This window comes from Corvus cornix, chromosome 6 (assembly GCF_000738735.6).
Source record: "Corvus cornix cornix isolate S_Up_H32 chromosome 6, ASM73873v5, whole genome shotgun sequence".
Lineage (NCBI taxonomy): Eukaryota > Metazoa > Chordata > Aves > Passeriformes > Corvidae > Corvus > Corvus cornix.
In genome coordinates, this window is record NC_046336.1 from 2118038 (window position 1) to 2136236 (window position 18199).

At 43.0% G+C, this 18199-nt stretch overlaps 1 protein-coding gene across 4 annotated transcripts; it reads right to left on the bottom strand.

Annotated features, from left to right (window-relative positions):
* Nucleotides 1–333: 333 nt before the first annotated feature.
* Nucleotides 334–16850, bottom strand: MKI67 (marker of proliferation Ki-67). 4 transcript variants are annotated; one of them, XM_039554176.1, is made up of 17 exons: nt 16766–16850; nt 15481–15594; nt 14977–15058; nt 14781–14896; nt 14350–14419; nt 13717–13795; nt 11590–13026; nt 11046–11284; nt 10071–10473; nt 8200–8315; nt 7603–7774; nt 7383–7517; nt 6540–7028; nt 5941–6479; nt 5078–5150; nt 1741–4740; nt 334–983 (listed from the first exon to the last, which is right to left on the bottom strand). In XM_039554176.1, exons 2-17 carry the CDS (start codon nt 15570–15572, stop codon nt 847–849), a joined length of 7179 nt encoding a protein of 2392 aa, XP_039410110.1. In that variant the 5' UTR covers nt 15573–15594; nt 16766–16850; the 3' UTR covers nt 334–846. The 4 variants fall into 4 exon arrangements, with proteins under 4 accessions (XP_039410110.1, XP_039410109.1, XP_039410108.1 ...); XM_039554175.1 differs by having other exon boundaries at nt 5941–7028; nt 13717–13777; XM_039554174.1 differs by having other exon boundaries at nt 5941–7028; nt 13717–13780.
* Nucleotides 16851–18199: the final 1349 nt, after the last annotated feature.

The following is an 18199-nucleotide window of genomic DNA, read 5'->3' on the forward strand; positions in this document are numbered from 1 at the left end:
ACTTGGGGATGGCTGGAGTTGATCTTTAGGGTCTTTTCCGAGCTTAACAGTTGCAATTCCAACTCCTCTGCTGCAGAACCATTCCTAACTCCTCACACACCACATAAACACGGAGGATTTTAAGTCAGGCCTAAGAGCTGTGCAGACGTTTGATGCCCAGGCTGAATTTTCTGTTTCTGCATCTAAGAAGCCCCCAGCCTTGAGGACAAATTACCTGTAAAAGGTCCTAAAAATTGTATCTCCAAACCACATCAACCAGAGAGGATGAACCTTAGAAATGAACTCGTAAGACAGCATTAATTACATTCTTAAAACCAAAAACCCACACCAGTCCCCAATTGTTTACAAGTTTAATGACTTAGAAATCGCATTTTTCAATACAAGCTTTGATTTTTTTTAAAAAAAAAACTTATCAAAAATTCAGCATCATAGTTCTGCTAATACAACTGCAATTTTTTAAAAAGAATATTTACAGAACTCCAATGAAAGATAAAACTTAAGCAGAGGAAAATTTCAGTAGAAAATAGCTTCAGCTGGCAGTAATATGGCTTCCTGATTGCTGAATTGATCAACAGGAAAAGGGAGAGAAATACTGGCATAACAAAATGTATTTCCTGTTTGCAGCTTTGCACAAGCACCCCATGGTTTAGGAACCACCACACATTGGCAAAGCTACTAAAAAAATATCTACCTTCTATCTGTAAACACATTAAGAAATATACTTTGTAAAGCAACCATAGAATTATCAAAAATCTGAGCTTAAAATCTGAGTGCAAATCAATTCACATTAAAAAACCCCCTGTAACTGGAATTACTGAATTGATTTAAAAACTGGTTCTGGGACTCCTATTTCTGTGTTCTTCTGCTGGACCTTGTCTTCCTGTCCATCCCTCCAGTGCTCTGAGCTGCCCTTGCATCCTCTTCTCCAAGTTCTTTAGTTTTGTTTCTTCTTCCTTTTTGTAGGGATCCATTTTCATCACTCCCTATTTGCACATGGAAAAATGTCAATTTGTATTATCAATCAAACATTTCCCACAAAATTCCATCTTCACCTACATTGTTTTGACAGGAAATGTCCCCAATGACAACATTCCAAAGATTACGTCTCTGAATTCAACAAACCAGATACCAACCCCACACTTCTGCACATCCAATATCCTTTAAGTTGGATCCCTGAGGATTTACAGCTATTTCTGAAAGTAGGTTAACATTAATGAGAGCACCAAAACCAATTAGCGGCCATTTGAGCTAAAATTCCTTCCACTGATATGTAAACCTAAAACAGAACCAACACCAAAGTTCTGCAAAAATGAAAACAGAGGAAGTTTTAGGGCAGGAAATTCCTCACTGTGTAGCCCTAAAGAGTTGCTGTCATTTCTACTTCAAGGCATTCATTTGATAATATTTTCTAATTGGGAGTTTTTAAGTCAAGCTGAAAATTCCAGGGAATATTTCAGGTGGCCAGCAGGACCAGGGCAGTGATCGTCCCCCATCCTGGGCACTGGGGAGGCACCTCCAGTGCAGTGTCCAGTTTGGGTCCCTCACTTCAGGAAGGACATGGAGGGGCTGGAGCGTGTCCAGAGATGGGAATGGAGCTGGGATCTTGGATCTTTTCCAACCTAAAAGATCCCATCATTCTGTGCTCTCCATCAGCAGCCCCCCGAGTTCTGCACACATCACTCTTGTACCTACACATAACTCAGCCACCCTTAGAAAAGAGAAAGCCAATCCTTGCCTCACCTGATTTTAATCTCTTGGGTGCCACATCCTCTGCTGGCAGCTGGCATTTCCTTCTGCGAGAAGGGGGGGCTGCCTGTGGAGCAGGCTCACCCTCCTGGCCTTTTTCAGACTGATTCTCTTCAGAGCCAGTGGATGTCCCACTCAAATCCTGAGTTTCCAGAGTGCTTCCATTTTCTGGCAAGTCACTGCTTTTACAGAGAGAAGTAGAAGTAGCTGCCTCTAAGGTGAATTCCACCTTCCTCCTATTATTCCTCAGTTGCCTTGTTCTTCCCTGGCATGGATTATTCTGTGGAGATGCATCTTCACTTTCTTTAAGAATCCTCTTCTGACCTCTGCCTCTGGGCAGGTTGGGTTTTCCCCTGAGAGAAGTGGAAGTTGTTTCTTCACAAGTGGAAGAAGTTGTTTTCTTCCTGCCCACTCTGGATGGATTTTCTTTTGCAGGTGGAGCTACTTCCACAAGTTTACTTTGTTCTTCAGGAATTCCATCCTTACCATCTTCTGGCAAACCTTGACATGAGGTGGGGCTAAGAGCCAGTGAAGTGGTTGCTTGCCTTGAGCCCCCTTCTGAAAGATCCCTGTTTTCTTGGGAAAGAGAATTGTCCAAACTCCGTTTTGCTTCCCTACTGTTATTTTTCCTACCACTTTGTTTTGACAGGCCCTGTTTTCCCTGAACAGAGGGGGCAATTTCTTTCCTTCTGCCTCTTCTCAGTTGATTTTCTTTTCCAGGTGGATCACAAGTTTCTAAGGGAACATTTTGCTCTTCTTTGGGAGCTTCTTCATCACCTGCCGGCAAACCACGTTTCCCTCGAAGAGAGATGGAATTGGCTGTGCGTGATGCCAGAGCAGTTTCTTTCCTTCTGCCCCTTCCTGGTGGCTTCTCCTTTGCACAGGACACTGCTTCCAAAGGCACACTTTGTTCTTCATGAGTACCCTCATCTTTAGTCTCCAACAAGCCACATTTTCTCTGGAGAGGAGCTGAACTTTTTGCTTCTGCTGCTGGATCCATCTTTTTCCTCCTGTCCCTTGCTGATGTATTCACTTTTGCCTGCACAGTTTTATTCCCCAGAGCTGGATTTTCATCTTCTCTCTCTGCCATCTTTTTACCATCCCCTTGCAGCACCCCATGCCTCGTTCTGACAGAAGGAGATCTGGTCTGTGACGCTGCAGCCACCTCGCGTCTCCTCCCCCGTCGCGGTGGATTGTCTTCTGTTGAAGAGGGAGCAGCTTCCAAAGCCGATTCCTGCTCTTGTACAGCCTCATCTTTGCTATGGTCTGCACTTAATGTTTGTTTTTCCACAAAGGCAGGACTAGCTATCTGTGGCATGGAATCAAGTTGCTTTCTCCTGCCCCTCCTTACCTGTGAAGGAGGATTTTCAGAATTCTCATGTTGATTACCTTTGTCAGTCATCCCTTCATCTTCCTCAGGTAAACTTTTTCCTTCAACCACTTTGGAACTGCTTTCTTCAAGCTGAAAATTAACTTTTTTACCTCTTCCTCTTCGACACATCACTGCATTTCTTTGTGCTGGATTCTCCTGCACGATTTCAGTTTGCTTTGCTTTAATTATTCCCCGTTCATTTCTCGTCCTCCTTTGAGCAGGACTGGCACTGCCTGCAGCAGGGACTGCTGTGGCACCTGGGCTGGGCTGGTCCTTCCTGGCTTGGCCTGCATTGATACAAACAGAGCCCAAGGAATTCTGGAGAGAAGATTCATCCACTTCTGCTTCTGAGTTAAATTTGGGAGGAATTGGTTTTAGGCTGTTCACATTTTCAGTAAGTTCATCAGCTTTTTGCTCCAAAGAGTCTTTTTTGCCTCTTCTGTTTCTAGCCCTGTTTGTTTCCAAGTTCTGAGCACTGACTGGCATTTTGTTTGTCTCTGCAGAAGGTGACTCTGCCTTTAATCTTCGAGCTGCCTCTGTTGTATTTTCCTGAGCATTTTCTGTTTCACATCCCTGAGAGCCTTTCATCTCATTTTTCACGTGGGATTGTGTTTCAGCATCAGTTTCAGCTGATGTTTCCTCAGTTTTCTGAGGTGTATTTTCAAGTGCGACCCCACGAGCATCTGCTTTCATTTCAGCTGAGTGCTTTCTGTTTCTAGTACTTCTAAAAGATTTAACTCTTCTCTCTGTTGCCTTTAGTTCAAGTTTAGTGCCATTTTCAGATTTTTGTGCTGTGACAGCCTCAGGAGCTTTGTCACAAGTCTGTTCCTGTCTTTGTGTAACTTTTGGGGATGGGTCTTTACGAAGCTTTCTGGTTGCTCCATGAAGTTCTGCTGGAGAAGCTGCTTTCCCTTGGTCATTCCTTGGTTGCCTCCCTTTTTTAGGTGGTTGCCTCCCTCTTTTGGGTGGAATCACTGGTTCTGTGTTCTCCGCTCCTCTGCGCTTCCTCCTCGGTGACAGGAGCACTTCTTCACTGTCCTCTATCCCACTGTCATTAGCTTTGCTATCAGGTTCATTGGAACCTGTTTGCAGCTGACAAATTTCATTCTGAATGTTTCCAGGGTCTGTCTTTGTGCCTGGATCACCTTCAGTTTCTGACACATCACAGATGCCACAGTCCTGCAGATCCTGTTTGGTATCTGCAGCTGCTTTTTGTAGCACTGAAGAATCTTCAACACAAGACTCAAGATTTCTGTTCAGATGTTTTGACTCCTTCACCTCTTTCCTTTTACCTCTACCCGGTCTCTGAGCAGCTCCAGGTGGTTCTACAGATGCAACAATGTCAAGCCCTTCCCAATCAGGGTGCTTTGGAACAACTTCTTGTATGCAATGTTTTGTCTTCCTTCCTCTTCCCTTATTTTCAGGTGTGATCACTCTCATCTCCTCCTGGGTATCAGGACTCCATAATTCCTTTAAATTCACACCATTTTCACACAGCTTTTCTGTAGCAGGAGGCAGAGCCTTCCTTGGTCTGCCCCTTCTTGGTCTCTGGGCAGGCTGCTCTTCACCAGTTGAGTCCTTCTGTTGAAAACCTTCACCTTGGGAAACTTTTCCTTTCTTTTCTAGAACAGGGTGAAGAGCACAAACAAAAATTAGAAATTACTGTGCCTGATCAAAGTATTTGTGAGTTTCCATTTTCCTGAGAGAGGCATCTTGCTCAAACAAGCCAAAAAACACCCTAATTTAGAAAGGAAGAAATACTTAACCAATTCCTAGATTAAAGGCCAGGCTTCTGAAGTTGTTTAATTTATTTGGGAGGACAGGGGGAAAGGAAAAAGGGATCTTAGCTCAGGAAGTAGCTGGGCTCACTGACAGAGCTTTAAACTGGATTTGAACTTCATGGTAGCATTCATGACTTCGTATATTCATTATTCCTCTAAGCAAAGTATTTGTACTTACCATGTTTATGACCGGAATTAGAACCGGGAAGTGTAATTTCTTCCTGAGAATCCATAGCATTTACTGGTCTGACCTAAGGGAATAAACAACAACTAATAAATGGATGAACGTATTGGAGCCAACCAACACCAGATGAATGTACACCAGTATTTATAAAAATTCTTGTCAAATCCTTTTCATTACATATGAAATCAATTAGTCTTATAACTATATCCATTTATCTGACAGAAGCACACAAACATAGCAAACTTAACTCTTGCCATCTAGAGTGAAAGAGAACAAACACTGTGGAGAAGCATCTAAACAACTGCTCAAAGGGAATTTAAGGTATTGAAGAGAAATTGAGTGTTCTGTAGTGTTTTATTGTAGTTCTAAGCACTAAGCCCAGTGATACTCAGCATTTTACCCATGGAATATGAAAATCAAAACCACTTTTTCAGTGATAAATGATACTGGGAGTGATGGCAGCACATCTCCACTGAAGATCAAGATTCTTCTCACAATAAAAACCAGCACCAGAATGAACCAGGCTGGGCACAGACATCACCAAACCTGACCCACTGGACGGAGAGCCTGACTTTTCCTACCTGTAATGATCACAGTGGAATGGTGAATGAGATGCCGGGAATGCCACTTTTATAGTAAGTCTGTTTTTAATGCCACTAGGCTGGTGATTCTTTAAACAATCTTAAAACACTCATTCGTGACAGATCCCTTCAAATAGATACATTTTAACGCACACAAATGCACCTGTCCTAGAAAATGTTGCAAGATACAAGATGTCATACTAGGAAGTCTGAATTCATTTCAAGCACAGGTTTCAAAGTCTAAAAACATCCCTTCCAAAAGTTAAAATGTTTTACCTTCATTTCCTCTGGGGTACCAAACATTTCTGTCACTCCAGCATAGTCCACTTCAGAATCAGCAGATTTCTGCCTGGGTTCTGCCATGAGCCTTTGCAGCCCCACAAAATCCTCAACTGGTTGATATTTCTCTTTAGGAGACTTCATTAATCTGCTAATTCCAAACATGTTTTCTATGGGCTCAGTTTTCTCCTTTGGCGTCTGGAAAATGCGGCTGATCCCAACCATGTCCTCCACGGGCTGGGATTTCAGCTTTCGGGCCCTCTTGGTTGAAGTCACACCTGGCACACCTTTTATGGCTTCCCTGCTCTCTGCTGGAGTCTCCAGCAACCTCTGCAAGGCAATTTCATCTGAGGCTGGTTCCAACTCTTGCTGTGGGGTCCTCATGAGATGCCTGATGCCTGACAAAGCCTCTACAGGCTCCAATTTCTGATCTGGGGTCTTCAAGAGCTGTTTGATGCCTGACAAAGCCTCTACAGGCTCCAATTTCTGATCTGGGGTCTTCAAGAGCTGTCTGATGCCTGACAAAGCCTCTACAGGCTCCAATTTCTGATCTGGGGTCTTCAAGAGCTGTCTGATGCCTGACAAAGCCTCTACAGGCTTTGTCTTCTGCTTTGGGGTCTTCATGAGCCTCTTGATACCTGACAAAGCCTCTACAGGCTTTGTCTTCTGCTTTGGGGTCTTCATGAGCCTCTTGATACCTGACAAAGCCTCTACAGGCTTCGTCTTCTGCTTTGGGGTCTTCATGAGCCTCTTGATACCTGACAAAACCTCTCCCGGTTCTGACCTTTGCACGGGGGTCCTTAAAATCTTCCTTTTGCCTGACATGACCTCAACTGGCTCCAACTCCTGCTTTGGAGTCCTCCTTTTACTTCCTGATTTCACCAGAGATGGTGGTTTTTCTGGAATTACTGCCAAACTATCCACATCATCTTCATGCATAGCTTTTCTTTTTTCAGGAGTTTTTGTGGCTATTTCATCAAACATGGATGGAGATGACTCCTCTCTCAGAAAGTGGAATATGCCTAAACTCTCTTGCTTCTGTTCTGAAGCATCTGAATTATTTAATGGTGACACCATCATCTCTCCTGAAATAAGCAGTAAATTTATGTCATTTGGAAAATAAATTAAGCAGAAAATCCTGTAGAATCAAAAATCTACTCAAATACAATCTTCTAGAAACCAAAATCCAAACACGTGCATGGGTTTGCTGCCATGTCTGAAACAACACTTCAACAGTTTGAAGTTTCACACCAAATAAAATGAATGATAAATTATCCTACTCAGAAGTTAACTGGAACTACAACATTTTCTTCTAATACCTCATAAATTTCAATGGTTCCTTTCATGGGTTACTGGCTGCTTCACCTCAGTTAAGTCTGCCTAGGCTGAGATTGCTGCTAACCCAAAATATACCTAAACATTCCTTTTTTTAAACCTACCAGATTCCTCAGGAGTGTGCAAGTCAGAAATGTCCCCTGCAGCACACAGTGGTGTGAACTCAGCATTCTGAGCAGCAGCCAAAGATAATGTTCTTCCATCCTGATTTTTCGGAGTTTGAAACATTTCAGGCATTCCTAGAAATTGTATTTGGAGAAATGAGCACATGTTTTGACAAAAGAACTGCACAGCTGGCAGAGTGAGCAGACTTTAAAATCTCACCTGTGAAGCTTTCATCCATATCCATGTTGAGCTTCAGCATGGGATTTTTTACCACTTTAGGGATGTGTCCAGCAGATCTGATTGTGGTGGAATAAGCTCTACCTACAACTATAGTAGCAGGTGACTCTGCATGACCCGTGCTGAAGTGATCTTTTATTTTCTTCTCTGGAGTCTGCAGAGGTAAAGGAAAAAGAAAATAAAGAGTTATTAAACCAAGATTCTTCTTGCTGGAAGAGGTGGCCAAGCTCCTTCCACCATTTATCACTAGTCCTGGTTCACTGGGAGGTTCCAGATGACTGGAGGATGTCCAGTGCTAAGAAGGGTTGGAAGGCCCAGCCAGCCTGAGATTAGGAAAGGAAAGGCAGGTCCTGCCTGATTTCTATGATCAGAGGTTGGACTCCATGATATTGGAGGTCTTTTCCAACCTTAAAAATTTCATGATTCCTTTTGTACAAATCTCCATTTCCCACATGCTGTGAGAGACATCAACCCCCATTTTATACCACAACAGGAGCTTCCAGCTTCTCTATCAAAATCCACCCAAGCTGTTTGGTGGTCATGCAAGAAAATAAAACAAAGAAAGACAAAAAAGGATACCTTTGGTGGGTGGTTTATCCTCTTCAGGGGTCTTCCTTTACGGACACTTTTTTTAGCAATCTTTGACTGTGGTCTTGCAACTCCCAATTTTACCACTTCGGCCCAAGATTTTGCAACTAGAAGCAAATGAGAAAAAACCACTTCAACTCTCAGCTGTGTAAATGGAAGTTGGCAATTTTATTTCTTTATGGTTCCCATACATTTTCTGCAGTCTGCCAGAGGAAAGTGTTTGTTATTATCTGACAACACCTAAAGTGTTCTCTGAAATATTTTCAATTCGAAAACCCAGTTTCACCTTAAATTTAAGAAGAGTTCAAGTACCCAGTGTGGCTTTCCACACCAAAACAATGAGCTTCACACAGGGTCAAACACAGCTCAGATCCTACAACTGAACTCTGACCCAGTTCCTTCCTTCCTCTTTTGTAAGGAACTCATTTTTCCCAACAGAAACTCGCCATGAGCCTTTCAGCCTTGTTTATTACAGATGAGCTTTCCTCTGGTGAGATTTAACTTAAGAGAAATTGTTTCCAAGTGAAGTTTCTTTCACCACTTCCTGAGGAATTTCAGTCAGGAAAACTATTTATTTATCCTGCATTTAGATCTACACAGACTTCCCGTAATTTTTCTTGTATCACCTTCTCCTTGTGGCACACTCCCAAAATTCCTGAAACAAGGTTACCTTCATCACAGCATCATTCTGTACACAGCAGTGGGAGCAGGGAATTACAGCTGTGGAATAAATGAAGCTGGAAGTTGTAGGACACCTGCCTTGTTTACTTCAGAAAAAAATTTATCAAAACACAAGGATTATATAAAAGAAATGATTTTTTAAAGTAGAGATAAAAAGGGGAATGCTGTTCCTAAAGAAAAGGATGTTATTACTCTCTTGTCAGAATTGCTATGTCAGTCTGTAAATAAAAAGAACTTTGAAAAGCTGACATTGCCAGGATGTGCAAGATGCAGAGAAAAATGCCAAGCGTCCAGGAAATTATCTGAAAAAGCACTGGAAACAGAGTTTTATTTTGGATCTGAAATTTTAAGAGCTGTGATGTTCTTTTCATGTTACTGAAGGAACTGATGCAGTGATATTAAAAAGCACATTACAAAGAGGTGGTGAGAAATGGAGTGCCATCAATATTTGTCAACAGCTCTGCTGCCATTAAAATGAACAGAATAATAAAAAGCAATAAAAATTCCTGGGTGAATGGTAAATTTGACTTTGTCAAACTGATTTCACTGATGAAAACAGGTGACAAATACACCCTACCTAAAAGTTTATTCAAAATTCAAAACTCAAAGAACCAGAGCTCCCCTATTACAGTTTCCAATGCTGTCAAAACTATTTCAAATCAGTGCTCAACACCGAGAATTCTGAAGATTTGAAAGTAACACCCAGTTATGATCTTATTTTTTATTTCTATCCATTATGTACCACTGTGAGTTGTTAAACTCAGTCCAGTTCCCAGACAAAGGTTGTGAGCCTTGTATAAAAATAAGGCACGAAGTGAAGCCGCCTTGCTATAAAATGTTACATTTTGGAAAACAAAATGGATGTGATAAACATGGCTTGGTTTAAGACTACTTGAACTTGACAGATTTTAAAGATCATGACTCTAAACTTGCAAAGAGAATGCTAATTTTACCTTTTTTCAATGTCTGAACTTTAAGATTTGTGTTTAAATGAGTTTATAGATGCTTTAATAAATCTGCTTTATGAATGAGAAAATGCAACACCTTGCACTTCCAAGAAGCCCAGCAGACTTCAGAAGATTCACCAATTATTTGGTGCATAACAAAAAGGCCTTCTCCAGTTTGGTTCCTGTATTTTAAAGCGTGAAAGTGAATATTAAAAATTATCTGTTGAAACCAACCTAATAAATTGGCACTGGAGGCACCACTTCTCCTCTTCGCAGTGATAACAGCCACAGCTCCACCTCTGCTCTTCATGGGAGTGCCCTTCAAACCCAGCTGGGCACTTCTGGTTGACCTGGTGGGTGTCACTGTCGCAAAGGCTTTGGCATCCTGGGCAGCAGGACAAGATTTCGGTGTTTTCCCTTGGACACCACTTCTCTCCTTTGGATCCACATCTTCAGCACCAGCATCCTTCTCCTCTGCAATTGGGAATGGTGTGGGGGGCTGGGAGATGGAGAAACGCCCTTTCCTGAAAGGGGCTGGAGAGCCTGAAGGAACTTTGGGTGTTGCCTTCCCTGATGGAGGGAATGAGGCACCTGGAGACTGCTGGGCTGGGGAATTTTTGGGTGACCTTTTTTCTTCCTGGTAAAAAAAAAATAGACATTAGTGAATGGAGGATATTTCCTTCTTTCTAATGAAGTGATCTGTCCAGGGGAACCCTGCCTGAGACCGGGATTATTTTACTCTTTTCAGGAATGATACAGGAAATGATTCCTAAACTGTTGATCAAGTTTGGGGCTAAGTTTGGCAGGAGGGTTTACCTTCCTTTTGATCCTCACACTTTCCCATCCTTACCATTCATCCATCCCCAGCCACCAATTAAATCATTTTATGTCAAATTTAGATTCAGATTGATTGATTTTTAATTTTTAGTCTGTTTTTTCCTTGTGTGTTTTACCCATCCATTAAGTAGCAGAGTGATCTCACCAATGAATTTCGTGGCACTTTCACCTTAAAATAAACCTGTTTTTGCTGATGCCTTTGCTGTTGATTCTTTGAGCATCCCAAATCACTCATGAGTGACACCAGCATGCATCACACAAGATTTACTACTCATTTTGAATTAATAAATAATAGAATAAATACATATAATAGAATTTATAAATTCTGATCACAGTAATGGACTCAGCAACTTGATTGCTCGTAACATTTACCTGATCTACCAAGTGCTTCAACCCCTGAGCCTTTTTGAGCACAGCCCGAGGAGAGTTTCCGTAGGGTAAACTCTGCCTGGCAGGGAGAGCTCCTCTTTTCAAGGGAGAGTTGGGAGGCAAACTTTTATCAAAGAGTTCTGGACTCAGATGACCACCAAAAGACACTCTTTTTCTTTTTCCCGAAGTTTGAGGGAGCATCTCACCACTCCTCCTCTTCTGAGGGATTCTTTTTGTCTTGCCTGAAAAGAACAATTAAAAATATTTTTACATTATCTAAGAAACCAAGGCAGCATTTTAAGCCTTCCTTCTGCATTTCAAAGTTAGAAACAAACCCAAAGAAACTTACCTTAAAGAGAAACAGATTCAATCCAGGACATTTTATACATATTGTGTATTGTTATGGTCAAATGTAACTCCATGATAAATATTTTACAATTAGTGTCAGCAACTGGTTCTGCATTTTATCCCAGTGGAAGAATTTTTAGGAAAGTGTTACAGCATTTCTCTAATATCAAAAACAAGGCAGGGGATCCAATGTATTTACCTGAATCTTCTCCATTCAAGAGGCCAGGAGTTTTAGTTTCTGAGCCAGGCTCAGTGACTTTGAGCTCAGCAGCACTTCCAGACCTTCTCTTGGCTGATGGTCTCCGAGGTGTTGCAGCACTGGCATCTTCCAAATCCTGGTTTTGGTGATACCCCTCCATGCCCAGCTCTGCTGGAGTTCCACTGGCTTTTCTGCTTGAATCATGATGTTCCTGACCAGCGTTTGTCTCCAGTGCTGTTTCAGTCAGCACTCCAGAGGTCCTTGGCCTCCCCCTTTTCCTTCCAGAGCCAGGTGTCTGAGCAGCAGGAGATGCCATTATCCCTTCTGAAGCTGGTGCCTCTGAATGGACACTTTTGTCCAAGAAATTTTTACTTTGCCTGCTGTTTTTTCTGGGACTCTTGGAATTAGAGAGAGAGGCAGAGTTATCCAGGTTTGCCTGATCCCAGATTTCTTTCAGCACTTCTTGGACAGGTTTTCCTGGTGTTTGTTGTTTGCTGTTTCGTCTTTGCTTTAAGCATTTGTCTTCTGGCAAAGGCAGTTGTGTGCTACCAGTTCTGCACACTGAATCTTCCCCTGGAGCTCCAGCTGGGATTTCTGGAAGAGACTTCAATTTCAAGGACCCACGCCGTGGGGTTCTTGGAGTCTCTGAATTTCCAGGATTCATTCCACTGGCTTCTTTGGGAGGTGACACAAACAGAGACCGAGGACTCTTCCTCCTGGGCGTTGGTGTGGACAGCACACATTTACCTCCTTCAGCAGCGCTGGGGGTGGGCGGTGTGGGGCTGCATATTGTCCCTTTAGCTGGACAATCCAACCTTTCTATGGAGCACTGCTGCAGTGAAACCAGGGAATTCCTGTGGTTCTCCTTGCTGGGTTTGGGTGTAACAGCAGAATGTTTGCATCTGCCTGGTGTCCCTAATTCCTTAGGATCCTGCAAAGGACTCTGACTGGTATCTCCTGGCACCACCTTTGAAATGGGAGTTCGAGGACTCCTGGTAAAACTCTTTCTGGGAGTTCTTCCTACAGCTGACAGCTGCTTAAATCCTGAGCTGTTTCCTTCTTCTCTTCTTACAATTGTACATTCTTCAATATCTTCCCTTCTGCCTGTTTCCTTTCCTTTAGTCAGGCCGCCCAGATCAGAAAGATGACTCAGGGATGAAATGGGAGCATTTGGTTCTGGCAGAACACTCCCAGGGTCTCCTTTTGCAGCTTGTTGAGAGGCACTTCCCCTGTGCAGAGGTTTTTCCACTTTCAGCTCATTCTTCAGGTTTTCATAGAGTTTACTAAAGGGGGACACTTCATTTTGCTTTTTAAGAACATGATGTAGTCTCCGTGAAGATTTGGGTGTTCGGAGTTTGACAGGGAAAGCTTCAGGAAGATTTTCCTCTGGAGTTCGTTTATTTTCATTGGCATTTTTCTCTTCACACTCAGCATTATCTACACAGTAAGCAAAACAAAACAAAAATACAGACGCAGAGTTACTTCAAAATGGTAGAACTACACATATAAGTTCCATAAATACAGATTAAAAATTCCTTCTTTTCCCTCCCAAGATGGTCAACCAGGATCTACTGAAATGGAACACTTGGAAGCAGCCTGGGCTTTTTGCATTGGAACAAAAATCTGTCAGAAATGATAATAAAGAACCTTCTCTGAAACTGAGGATTATTTAAGATAAGAAGGATAAGAAGGTGAAGCCCTGGCATTTAACCAGTCTATGAGTTATAATCATCCAGAATTAGCAGCTCTGGATTTTTCTGGTTCTACAGGAAACAGCTCCTGTAAACAATTATTTCAGTATCTACCAGGTACTTCCAAAATTACACTTGTTTCAATTTTTTATTAGGGAAGAATGCATGAGAGAATGCAGTATTTGCTCAAAAAAGGTGTAGCTGTAGGTGAGCAGAGAAGTTCGAGTTAAATTTTAATGACAGAGGTGAATTCACATCTGTCATGATGAGATCTAAGCGTGATGCAGTAATTGCTGACATAGCAAGGTGTTCTCAGATTGAAAAGTCTTAAAATGCCTTTTTTTCCCTCCTTTAACCTTGTTTGAATTCTTAAGCTAAGCAAAAACGCAGTTAAGGGGACAAAAGCAAACAAAGTCCCCAGAGAAGAGGAACCAACCTGAAGCGTCAAGACTTTTAGCTCCTGAAGTTTGTTTGTGTAATAATTCCACTCCTGCCACCTGCTGAACATGAAGAACCTGTAAATTTGTACAACATTACAGCAGAGCAACAAAGATTTTACAGTTTAGCTTTCAATTCTACATTAAAAAAACTACTTATGAGAGACCATGCATTGTCCCTAAACAGGCATTAAAGTATTCAAATTAAATCCTTGAACTTTGCAATAGTTAACATTGAGTAATACATTTGAGACTCTAAAGAGGAGAGGTTGATCTTGTTTTATCATTTAAATTCTGAGCTGTCAAAGCAGCTGTAAAATCAGAATAAAAACACTCGAATCTCCCCTTCTTACCAGACCCAGTGGAAGATTTATAGCTCTATCTGTATTAGTAACATCATGAATTATTAATTGTCTTTTACCAAAACCAGACAAATTTTTGACTAAAATTTAGACTAAAAATTACTAAATTTTGAAGAGTATTTATCTGAAGGAGTTTATTTGTATTTTAGACAGAAAGGCACTTCAGGGCTGAAAAACTACCCCTAAGAAGAAAACAGAACAAGGAAATAAAAAGCCATATCACTACTACCAATGTACTGGTAAAGAAAATGCCCACAGCCACCAATTTACCTGCAGAGTTTCATCTTTTGGAGACCTGGAACGCCTCTTTTTCAGAGTTGATTGCAGAGGATATTCAAACCTGAAAGAAATATTTTAAAATACTATTTTTTGTCAAATAGTTGATGACTTAAATTCCTGTTATTAAGAGGAATGACCTAGGAATAGTTGTCCCTTCCCAACAATGCACACATCTCAATTTGAAAGGCTTTAGCAACTTAAAACCACTTTCAATTTCACCCTAAAACTGACAACTCTTGAAACAAAATCAGAATTATCTCTCTAGACAGTTCTATCTTTATTTACCGTAATGTAATATAAGTGATAAAAAGATATCTTTAAGCAATCCTGCCTTCTCATGAAGGCCTGTAAGACTTTATGAACTAAACTTCATTAATTTACACTCTAGAATCAAATAATTAAAGTGTGGTCCTGGCACCCACCTGAAAGAACGATCAATAATGGTTAACACATCTCCGTGCTTCAGGAGAACAGGCTGCTCAAAGCAAGCCCCATTCAGCTGCGTGGGGTTTACTGTGCTTAAATTAGTCAGGACTGCCTAAAAATCAAACAAAGAGTTCAGTGACTGCTGAGATGCACCAAGGCAATGCATATTTCAGTAAAACATGAGCATCTCACCTCCTTGTTCTCATTTATCTCAATTTTGCAGTGCTCATTGGACACCCACGGCAGCCGCATGCGGATGTCACATTCTGTTTTCCTGGGGGAAAACACAAGTTCAGTTTCACACAAAACACAGGGAAATCTGCTGTAGAATTAGGGAATTTCCCAACATTTTAGTTAATAACGGTACAGCAGCATAATTTCTCAAATTTGAAGAAAATCTCTAATGCTTTTGATTTGCTGTTGGTCTTATCATTTATCACTTTTATTCCCTTCCCCACATTTCCTGTGGCCAGAAATTTAAAAGTCAATCAATAAACAGAAGTAGTTCTGGCAAGGAAAGGACAAGTAATAAAATAAAGTTCAGCTTTCTACTGTAACATCAACCTTAATCCAGTCTCACCTTCCCTCCCTCTTCACACCATTCCTCCATTAACATTTATTTTTGTAAATAAGCATTAAAAGACCTGATCTGCAGGAAAACACTCATTATTTCAAAGTATGCAAGCAAATTCTCACCTTCCAAATAAACAAGAAGTTGAGGTGAGTGGAAAAACAATTCCATCAGTCCCATTCCTTTTAATGACAACGATTTCCCCATAGCGTGGCATCTTCAAATATAAAGAACCTTACCTATAAAAAACATGCAGATTACTCATTCTAATTTGGTTTACATGCTTACAAGAGTAAATCAATGTAAGTTTTTATGTTTTACTTTTGTTCCAGAGATGAGATATTTCCCAATGAGCAGCAGAAGAATCTCGGTGCTGTTTACATGTGTTTGTTTCCCTGTGTAGAAAACTGGGAATATGTTTATATAAATTGTTAGAATACTCACAGGTATTCAGGAGATTTTTGCTACCCATCAGAACCTTGGAAAGGTTCAGGAGCAACACAGATCATATTTTGTCCCGTAAGCAATTTAAAAACTCACTCCTCCTCAGCTAAATCCGAATCTTTCAACCTCTTACCTAGACGGAAATTTTCAGATTTAGATTTAAAACAGAGACCAAATGACTGCAGTTGTGTGCTCCAGGAAAAGCAGGAATAGTGTCATCAGCTCCCAGGAGCACTGGCAGGAACAGCTGGGAAGAGGCTGGAAATCGGGAAATTGCTGATCTCTGTCGCGATGGGCTGCGACAGAGCTGAGAGGGAAGCAAGTGCAGATCTCTGCGTGCACAGATCGCGGCACAAGGAGAAACAGCACTGGACTGGCATAAGAACCCCAAAGCCACAGCACAACCGATGCACCTTTTATATATTTCCATGTAACGCATTACTTAATGTATAAATGCGATTGCCACAAGCGAGCCTTAAGGAAGCATCTTTATAAACACTCTATATTTGAAAGCAGCAAGGTAAAAACAACGGAATTAAAAGCAGTTAAGAGAGACCCTTATGGAATGTTTGGGTCGGTTTCATGCGATAAACACTTGTTGACAACAGGACACAACTTTGGGGCGAACCCGGCAGTCCCTTCGGCTTTTAGGGAACGCAAATAAATACTCGGTGTCCCGTACCGAGAGTTCCCCGTCCAGGCAGCCACCAACTCCTACAAGCCAAAAAAGGCACATGAGCTGCAGATGCCGAAGTTTATAAGCCAGGGCTCCGGGCGGTCACGGCACAGGTAAACACCGGGTGAGAGCGGGGCAACAGCCACCACGGCAGGGGCAAGAGCCATCATGGGGGGGTAGGTGGCCACCGAGGGGAAGATGTCAGGCGGCCCAACTCCTCCCCGCGGCCCCCCTCACCCCAAAGCCGCATCCCCCGGCCCTGCTCCCCTCACCCGCTCGCCCACCCGTACCTGGATCTGTCAGAGCCCTGAGGGGCCCCGTGCGGCGGCGTCCGACGCGCCCCCCCCCGCGCTCCCGGCACGGCGCGACGCCGACTGAGCCCTTCCCGCGCGCGCGCGCCGGCCCCCGAGACCTCGCACTGAACGCCCCATTCCCCTCCCCAGACGGCTGTATTCCTCCGCCAGGCACCGAAACGGAACCCCCCGGGAGCCGCGCAGACAGACGGACAGGAGCGGCAGCCGCCGCCCGCGCCTGCCGGCAGCAGCCGTGGCTGAGGGACAGCACCGAGCCCTTCTGGCCGCGACAAGCGGCACCGGACAGTGGGACTCTTTTAGCTTTACCCCGTGCCGGATCGGCGGAAGGAGAAACGAACGCACCTAGGTTGCTTCGTTGACCGTTGAACATTCGAAAAGGAGCGCGGCGGCTTTTGATTGGCGGAGGGGGCGGCGCGCGACGCGCAGCGGAGCCAATGAGAAGCGGCGAGGGCGGTTTGAGTTCAAACGGAGGCGCCGCCCCCCGGAGCCGCTCGCGCCTCAGGCGCCGCCCGGGACGGGGCGGAGCCACCGCGGAGCCTCCCGGGCCCTCATGGCAGGGGCGGGCCGGGACACGGATTCGTGACCGAAGCTGTGCCTGAACATGGATCTGTACCTGTGCCCCAGCCTAAACCTGTACTTGTGCCCGAACCTGAACCAGTATATGAGCCCGTGCTTGTAGCTGTACCTCTGTCCATACCTGCACATGAACCTGGACCTATATCTGTACCTGTGCATAAAGCTGTCCTGTACCTGTGCCTGAATCTGTACCTGAGCTCATACCTGAATCTGTACCTGAACCTGAACTTGTACCTCAACCTTTACCCATTCCTGTGCCTGTATCTGTACCTGTGCCTGTACCTGAATCTCTACCTGTACCTGTGCCCATACCTGTGCCTGAACCTTTATCTATATCTGTATCTGAACCTATACCCAAACCTGTGCCTATATCTCAACCTGAAACTGGATCTGTACCTGAACCTAAACCTAAACCTGTACCTGGATCTGTACTTGAACCTAAACCTGAACCTGTTCCCAAACCTGAACCTGCCTGGGCTTATTCGGCCCCTCTGTGAGGGAAGGGGATTTGCAGGGCTCAGCTGCTCCCAAATTTGCACCTCTGCAGATCAGCAAAAAGCGCCCAGAATCAGTTTATATCAATTCAGCTTCACTTATAAAGTGAAGTGTTATAAATTTAAGCATCTGTGTTTAATCAGATTAAAATACTACTAGCCACAAAAATACTATTAACCACGAAAATAAGGGGTTTAAAGAGAGGGGAAAAATAAAGGGAGCAAGGATGAGAGGGGGTGAGCAGCAGTAAAAGTTAAATTAGTATTTTAAGTCCATTTTAATTAGCAAATTAGTTACCTTCATTTAACTATAAAACTGATCCCCATCTCTGCTCCCAAA